The 9214-nt window shown below is 39.3% G+C and overlaps 1 protein-coding gene across 2 annotated transcripts in view; it reads left to right on the top strand.

Annotated features, from left to right (window-relative positions):
* The first annotated feature begins 295 nt into the window (after positions 1-295).
* LOC139727316 (F-actin-capping protein subunit beta-like) overlaps positions 296-9214 on the top strand; it is a 186188-nt gene continuing 177269 nt past the window's right edge. Inside the window, exon 1 of one of the 2 annotated variants that reach the window (XM_071638272.1) lies at positions 296-408. In XM_071638272.1, the coding sequence (XP_071494373.1) occupies positions 406-408 (3 nt within the window). In that variant the 5' untranslated portion in view covers positions 296-405. The remainder of the gene's footprint in view (positions 409-9214) is intronic. The other variant, XM_071638273.1, reaches the window with a different exon arrangement.

Here is a 9214-nt window from a genome sequence, read left to right as displayed (position 1 = left end):
TTCTCTCTACCACTTCCGGGATTGCTAGAAACTGACCTTCTACGTGGCATGGCCTGGCTGCTTGCAATTCCTAACTGACCATTACGCTGAAAAAAAGGAAAATAAACGTGACATTACTTGTGTCAAAATAAAACAAAATAATGGGTTATTTAAGCATAATTCATCAAAAGGAAAATTTCAATGTATGCATATATTATGTATCTGAATATTCAGCACCGTCGTCTTGGTATTTTTGCCAAATAAGGAAAACCACCATCGGGAGGGCGTCCCTGCATATTAAAACCCCGGATGTAGCCCATTCTGCCATATTGGGAGGGTTCGGTACATCACGGAAGACGTCCCCATTGTCGAATCAAAACAAAGCTCAACTTATCACAGCAGAGGGATATATATCACGAAATCAACATGGTGAGATTATTTTTGTGTGATCTCCTTACTTGATGTTTTACGTTAGCCTTGATCCAACAGAGTGGATCGTTTCAAATCTGAGTTATATAGTCTGTCTGGTGCTACGCGATCAGTTTGTGGTCCCACATGCGATAATCCGTGTAAGCCGTGTGTGTAATCCTCGCCGGCTTCGCGTGCGTGTAAAATAAATAGAAATCTTGCTCTAGAAAAATCTAGGTCTAGAAACTAGGCGTAGAACATTCTCAATATTCATCATATTCTACATTCAAGACAACGCGCTTGTGCAAAATCACTGAAACTTTGCTGCTCTGTATTAATGTTATACTTTGTGACATGTGGTATTAATAGGTTTTCTACTAGATTCTATCTTAACTTGAACATGTAACGTTAAATTTAATTTGCAAGTGGTAAACTTTATTATAACTTGCAACGTAATTTATTCCTTGTGTAAAACTAAAATCAATGTTAAATGTTAAAAGTGTTTTGACTAGAGTCTAGCTAATGTATGCTTGCACGTTACTTTGTTACGTAGATCTCTCCAGTCTGTTTTGTTTTGTTTTGTTATTTTTTTTACACTATAAAACCAATCTACATTGATCTAGAATAAATCAGTAAATTTAAAGCAAGCTGCCCAAAATTCAACCATAATTAATAGCGTCCAAAATTTGACCACCGACTAAATTTACATGTAGAAACATAGTCTGCTTTTGTACACAGCTACAGTTGAATTTTTGCACAGCTCATGGGGCGGGGAGAGGGTCAAAACTTGATCCTTTGTTGTTTTTTTAGAAATAATTTTTCGTCATCATAAGCAGCGGAAGCAAAATAGCGTGCATGATCCGAACGCTTGCGCTGCGACCATCGTTCGGCCCCCTGTACTTATTGTTCGGCCCCATATGTCCGTGCATCAACATGCGTGACGAACCGCGCCTTGCGCTTGCCCTGCCGATGTGAATGTATTAGCGCGCGTGCTATGCACGGGCGAAACTGTGTACATACTGTAGTACATCGCACTACGAAAGCGCGGTACTATCCCTGTACTCACGATTGCACGCTGTGCGAGAGATTCAACGCATTCACAACACGTTGCGATCGAACACTGGTGATACAGCAAATTCTGGCACGGGTGGCATGCAAAATATGAATATTGCGTAAATGCTCAAGTTATCTCAGAAACGGCTGCAATCATGGCTGTAAGTGTACTTGCAGGATAGATTCAATGCAGATAAACGGACTATTAACTTCAAAACTTGGAATGAAACGAGTCGATATGTGTTGCTATGCGACTTTACTTACCTGTTACTTACCCGTTGAACTGCTTGTGCGAGTTGACCCAGGAGGGTTCGATAATGATTTCGGGGGGTCCGGCGACGTAGCCCACTGTTGTGCTCTTCGGAACACGTGTGAAGATAGTTGCATATTTCGAATTTCGCACTTGATATGCACCATATTTTATTCATGAATTTCAGTGAATTTTTATTTGTAAGAGTGGGTGATTCATGGAACCCTGGCGAATCAAGGACCACTTGCTTTAGTTTGAATTAGATTTTCACAACGACTGAATTTAAATCAAGCTGCCCATAATTCAACCATAATGTGGTCCAAGATTTAACAGCAGACAATGTGGTATAGTAGAAACCTACAGTCTGGATGCTTTTGCAGGCGCTACTGTGCAGTAGTGCAGTTCGAACTGGGTGCCTAAATTCCAGTTTAAAGCATAAAGTCCAATCTTCAGCTTGAAATAATATGTGAAAGCCTTTTCCCATCTACACTGTACAACATATATCTCTCTGGGCTCATCATCACGTCAATCGTCAAAATGATGAATTTTCACATCAAAATCAACGATACACATTCTTATGGCAGCCCACATACAGTCACTCCTTGGATCTGATAGTGATCTCAGAGCGATCAGAGCGAGTTCTCTCTATCATCTTAAAAAGATCTTGTTTCCTCTGTCTGTGAGCTCGTACCTTGCTTGTACCAAGTCTTGCTGTACTACCCTGTAGTGGTTGTATTATCAGTCACAATTATAGGCCTCCAGAGCAGTTGATCCTTGACTTTTGTTGTTTGACCAGTTGAGGACGCTTTGATTTTGCTAGAGTACAACACGCATTTCCAATAGATGCTTTATTTGCCAGAGTATTCTCGGGACTCGTCCTCAACGGGTTAATGTGATGTTTGTGTGGGTGTGTGTGCATGCTCTTACCTTTCTTTTTGCATTTCCTTCCATCCATCTTTCCCCTCATCTACATTTTCTTTCCTCCGATATAAGCCTTTTTATTCCTTCTCACATCCTTCTATCAATTTAAGTATCTTTTTTCCTTCTTCATACGCTATAATGCTTTTTTTCCCTTTCTCTATACATCTTTTCTTTCTTTTTCATTACTATGCCTTTCTTTCTCTCTTCCTTTCCTCTTCAATTTGTGTCTTATCTTTCCTTCCTATGTTTTTTTTTTCATTTTCATTTTCAATTTCATTTGAAGGCTACTTTCTATCCTGTTTCTATTTTTTTTTTGGTCTTTTCAGTGCTATACTGAGATGGTTTCTTTGTATTCGTGTGGTTTCTTTTCCCTCTTTTCCTGTCCTTTCTCTTATCTGTTTCCCCCTATTCCTATTTTCTCATCTTTGTCTCTCTTCTCTCTCCTCTGTCTCCCTCTCTCTTTCTCTTTATCTACTGGAGGCCATAATTCACTATTTTCCAAGAATGACAAGAATCAAATTTTATGTCTCGGCCACTAAGTGTCGCCGGAGGCATTATGTTTTCGGGTTGTCCGTCCGCCTGTCAGTCCGTAGTCATTCCGTAATCAATTTTGTGGGCAACGTAATTAAAAAGCGTTTGAGGTATCCTATTAAATGAAACTTGGCATGTACAATTGCACGAGTGGGTGAAGTTGTGCCTATCAACGTTTGGGTGCACATGAAAGGTCAAAAGGTCAAGGTCAAATGCTCAAAATTCCACTCTTTCCCCCATACACGTATCTATGCAATGCCTGAAGGTATTTTCTTGAAACTTAGTGTATACATTAACTACCAAATGAAGGTTTTCCAGAGAGAGTCTCAGGTCATGAGGTTAAAGGTCAAAGGTCAAAGGTCAAGTGAAAATGTTAAAATATCACTTTTTTCTCCATCTCGCAAATGGCTGAAGGTATCTTCATGGAACTTAAGCATGCACTGACTGGCAGTGATTATATAGGGAATTCAGGGGTCATGGGTTAAAGGTCAGGGGTCAGAGGTCAAGGTCAACTCCTCAAAATTTCACTATTTCCCCTGATATTTAAATGCAATGCCTGCAGCATTTTTGTTGAAACTTTTTATACGTGGTCTGTATTACCCAACAGAGATTCTCAGATGTTTCTTGCCAAAAGGTCAAAGGCCAAGTGAAAGTGCGAAATCTCACTTCTTCCTCCATATCTCGAAAGTGACTCAAGGTATCATCATGAAATGCATGTTCTACCTGACAGTGATTCTCCTGGGAATTCTAGGGCCATAGGGTCGAAGGTCAAGAGTCAAAGGCCAGGTTAAAATTCTATTATTTTACTATTTAATACTGAAATTACACTATTTTCTCCATACAAGTGTACCTTGAAAATTACTCTAGATGCATAAACTTATAAAAGGGTCAAAAGTCAAGTAAAAGTCTTCAAATCCCCAAATACCTGCACTTGTAGACAATATATAATAGCCATTCATCCAATTAAATCTAGTTCAAGGAAAGTGAACATTCAACACATTTGTGACAAACCTGTCATTTTTATATTTTACCAATTATGTTAAACTGTCATTACACATTGTCAGGATGTACTATAGACCTGTTAGGAGAACCATGCATTATGGCGGAGGCATACCAGTCACCATAGCGACATTTCTAGTTCATTTTCTTTCAATCAAACACACACACGCACACACACACAAACAACACAGAACAACAACAATCTCAATTAACCACTTCGTATTAAACAACCAATACTGCAAGACTCAATACAGTAGACCTCGCCTAAGTCGACATCGCATAAGTCGACAACTCGCTTAAGTCGACACAATAAAAAAGTCCCGATTTTTGCCTTTGTTATTCCTTGAAAATTTCCTCGTCTTAGTCGACATTTATAAGTCGACAACTCGCGTAAGTCGACCTGATTTTCAGTGCCAACTGAGCTGAAATACGTGTTAATTCCCTCGTCTAAGTCGACATAATTTTTCGCTCAAAATCTTATCGCCATTCTCTGAAAAAGAATTGCTTTCCCGCTCCGATTCGCAGCATTTCTACTCGGTAATTCGCTATAGTTTACGGCGCGGTAGCGTTCGCGCCATGCGTCCATTGTCTTGTATGCCAGAATAGAAAGGGCATACACTCATTTACACTGGAGTATTACATGTAGTACCCAAGGCAGTTCACTTTACCCTTTTTCTCCCTCTCGTTTTTCTCAAAACGCAAACATTTTTACACATAACTATGTCCCAGTAGGTATTCATTATCCGAACATGAAATGTTTTTGTAAATCCGAATATTCTGACGTTAATTATTCCGAAGCGGTATTAAAACCTGGGCCCTTTCTAGAAAATTTATTACAATGCAACTAATAATGCAACTCAAAAAAAAATCAAATACAGGTGTATCAAATCACACGCAACTTTGGCATTTAAACGCAAGTGCGTTGCTGAAAAGACTTACGTCTGATTACATATGAAACTAGAAAATAATTGTACGAACCTGAAACTCAGTTGCGTTTAAACGCAACTCTAAAAATCAAATGCAAGTCCATCAAATCACACGCAACGATGTATTTAAACGCAAGAGCGTTGCAGAGAAGACTTGCAGTTTTGTACGAAACTAGAAACTGCGTTTAAAAACATCTCTATAGATCTACGGAAGTGCGTTATTGTTGAAAAGACTTGCATTACTTTTTTATTTCGTAAGCAAAATTAGAAATTAAACGCAACTCTGAAAATCCAATGCAAGTCCATCAAATCTCACGGAAAGCTGAAAGACGTGCGTTTGATAATCATACGAAACTAGAAAATTGTAGGGAACTTTTTTTTAACTCAATTGCGTTTAAACGCAACTCTAAAAATCAAATGCAAGTCCATCAAATCACACGTAACGCTGTATTTAAACGCAAGGGCGTTGCAGAAAAGACTTGCGGTTTTTGTACGAAACTATAAGAAACTGCGTTTACACGCATCTCTACACATCTGCGGAAGTGTGTTATTGTTTAAAAGACTTGCATTATTTTTCATTTCGAGAGCAAAATTAAAAATTAAACGCAATTCTGAAAATCAAATGCAAGTCCATCAAATCACACGGAACGCTGAAAAGACTTGCGTTTGATAATCATACGAAACTAGAAATTAATTGTATGAAATTTAAACTCAATTGCGTTTAAACGCAACTCTAAAAATCAAATGCAAGTCCGTCAAATCACAAGCAACGCTGTATTTAAAAAGCAAGAGCGTTGCAGAAAAGACTTGCGATTTTTGTCCGAAACTAGAAACTGCGTTTAAACGCATAAAAATTTACGGAAGTGCGTTATGGTTGAAAAGGCTCGCATTATTTTTTTATTTCGTAACGGAACTTTCGTCGTGACCGAACTTAGTCTGCACTTTCAGGGGAAAGACATCGCAACATTCACACGTTTCAAACTGCCGAAACGCATGCTGCTTCACAAAATGTCAATGAAAAAAATGACAACGAATTATTGTTAAAGTTCGCTATGCCGAAGGTTTAAATTTCAGTCCAAAGTTAAATTAGTCCGACAATGGAAAGAGGTTTGTTTTTACGAAGGTTATAGTAGTCCGAAAGATGTCGTTTTCAAACAAACTTTTCTTCTTCTTTTTATTTCAGACGGGCCCGCGTTGTACAGAGCGGTAATGTTGCGAATCGGAGCGCGAGAACAATTCATTTTCAGAGTATGGCAATACAAATTTAAACAGAACAAATATGGCGACTTAGGGAAGGAAAATCACACATATTTCAACTCAGTCGGCACTGAAAAATTATCTCGACAGAATCATGCGAAATCACACGCATATCTTCGCAGCAACGCACTTGAATTTAAATCGCAAAGTTTAATGCAATTTTGGGGAATTTGCGTTTGATATTTCATATCAAGTTTAAAACGTGAAGTGTCTAGAAACGGGACTAGATTTCCGATCCCGCTCTCTCTCTAGAGATTTGGGAATTGTGCGTTGTCGTTACTAACCCGCGCGAGATTTATGCATGAACTAAAACATTATTGTTTGCTGATGTCAGTAGGCATGTTTTCGCGGCAAAAGGAGTATGATTTGAGTAACGATCCGCATCGTGATCCAAATCTTAATCTGTACAGGGGAAATTAGTTTTCATTTATAAGTCGACAAAATGTCGACTTACGCGTAAGTCGACATTCGCTTAAGTCGACGTGTTTTGCTCAGTCCCGATTATGTCGACTTACGCGAGGTTGACTGTACTTAGAAGCTGAGGGAAAGGAAAAAACCAAAGAGATTTAAAACGTGTACCATTCACTTTGTCTTGAAAATATGTCATTTTGAAGATTTGAAGTAACAACGAGCCCATAGAGAGACAAGAAAAGGTTTTGACTTATTGCTCTGAGTAACAGATTGATTTTTGTGCCATAAAACTGGAATTGAGGCACCTGATGCAAAACTGCACTGTACTGTAGCACCCTTTTGTGCATGGTCGAATTTTGGCATGGGAGGTCAAACCTTGGTGTGGGTATTTGTTAGAAGTAAACGTTAACCCTATGTCTACTTTTTAGATCAGTAAACTTTACAGATACTAAGTACTCAGCTCAGTAGATTGATCCAGAAATCTTCAGGCACGGCCTATGACTATGGCTATGGTTTGGGTGTTGTAACATTTTTGTACTTCAGAATACAGTGTAGAAACCTTACAGTAGACGTAGCCAAGGTCTACTCTAATTGACCAATTAGGTTCCTGTGTAAAGTGTAGCATATTTGTTATGACTCACTAAACTTTAAGTTACATGTAATTCATAAAAAATATGGACATGAACCTGCTGTAGACTAGACTCTATGAAAATTGTACGGTACCCATTCCTGAATTTGACCTCCCATGCCAAAATTCTCGCTATCGCCAATGACGTTAAAAGTACCCGGATGTGGCTTTTTCGTCAAGATTTAGTGCACTTGGTAGCAAGGGCACTTCCGGCGCGGGGCATAATTTGCACAACGCTAGCGTGCGCGTACGTGTACCTTACCTATAGCGCAGCGCCGACCACGGATACTAGTACAGTAGGCCGCTGTACCGCGCGCCCGAGCCAGCTAGTGGCCAGGCCTGTCATACTAGTACTCGTACACTGTAGTCCCCGCCGCCGTCGGCGGCCTGCCTTGCATTTATAACAATCATGCACCACTGCACGCAGCGCATAAGCTAACACATACCGGTACAGCGTACTGCTTTCCCGATCATGCGATCGATGTGCACATCACAGATCAGTCATCTCTGCATACGCCGAAAATATGCTGGAAAATATTCACCCACCTGGATATATAGTATATCGTCATGGAATGCCCATCTTTTTTTTATTTGTTCTCTGTCGAAATGTCGCGAACACAATCGGGAACGAACAGTGATCTCGAACTTATCCTGTCTCCGAAGCAATTTCTTCCAAGTAAGTACGTACAATGTACGTAGGCACTAGGCCTACTACCTAGTGCTATGCCACTACCACTACTAGTAAGTCGCGCGTGCACGTACTGCGCTGTGGAGTCACCCGTAAACTTCACCCACGCGGCCACGTCACGTCTCGCATGCCAGTAAGGGTCCTATTTCTGCAGATTTTTTTCATTTATTGTCGTGCGAACAACACATGGCAGCTTCGCAGCAACAACCAATAGTCGTATTAACAGCAATTTCTTAAGAATGGAGAAATTTCAAATCATATCAAAGCTGTAATTCAAGTCGAGAAAACCGGAAGTACACGTAGAATACAGTCGGTTGTGTGTGTAAATAGCATTAGTCACGTATCACGCGCGTACGAACGGAAGTGACTTTGCTACTGGACTATCCCATAATGCACCGTAAATGACGCGTAAATCAACATCCGGGTACTTTTTACGTCATTGGCGATAGCGAGAATTGATTGCGTTAAAAAATGCTACTTAGCCAGTGCTTGAATTTTGGACGGCGGTAAGGTCAACTTTTGAATGACTTACTTTTTTAGTCATGAATACATTTGTAGATGATTTCTGACATTTTGGTAGCTTGTGAAAATGAGAAATACAATTATAGTTTCTATGTAATTGTATGATCAGCTAGTGCTAAATTTAATGACAATAGAAAAAACAAATCTCTATTCTATTTCTAATTGATATTTCACACCCTGCTTGTTTGACAATTCTATGACAGACCATAGTATTGTTGAACAAGCATGCCTTTTATCTTTTGAACAAAACCAATGATATGCATATATTATGCTGTATGCAAGTTATAAATGACATGTAAATATTTAGATATTACGACCTCTGGAAGGATGCTTTCTAGCTTAGGAAAGAGGGTACCATGACATGTAAAAACATGTAGATGATGCTAATATAATACAAGTCTATCTTGACACCATCACACACATACAATGATCATGGTGTACATTGTAAGTTTTGGAACTGCAGCTCTCACTGAGTCTCACTACTCCAGACCTTTATTGTGAATTGCATGAATATGTACAGAATTACATAAATATTGGACGTGCTCTGTTGAACTTTACGGGAAGAAGGTATTATATTATATTCCAGTTACATACCGGTAGCTTAATTAAGGCAAAGTGCAAGATTGTTGAAAAAATTTTTT

Source organism: Diadema antillarum, unplaced genomic scaffold (genome assembly GCF_040938485.1).
Source record: "Diadema antillarum isolate AM-2024a unplaced genomic scaffold, OU_Dant_1.0 seq00000124_RagTag, whole genome shotgun sequence".
Classification (NCBI taxonomy): domain Eukaryota; kingdom Metazoa; phylum Echinodermata; class Echinoidea; order Diadematoida; family Diadematidae; genus Diadema; species Diadema antillarum.
The sequence above is the reverse complement of the archived record's forward strand: the minus strand, read 5'-3'. Positions and strand labels throughout refer to the sequence as shown.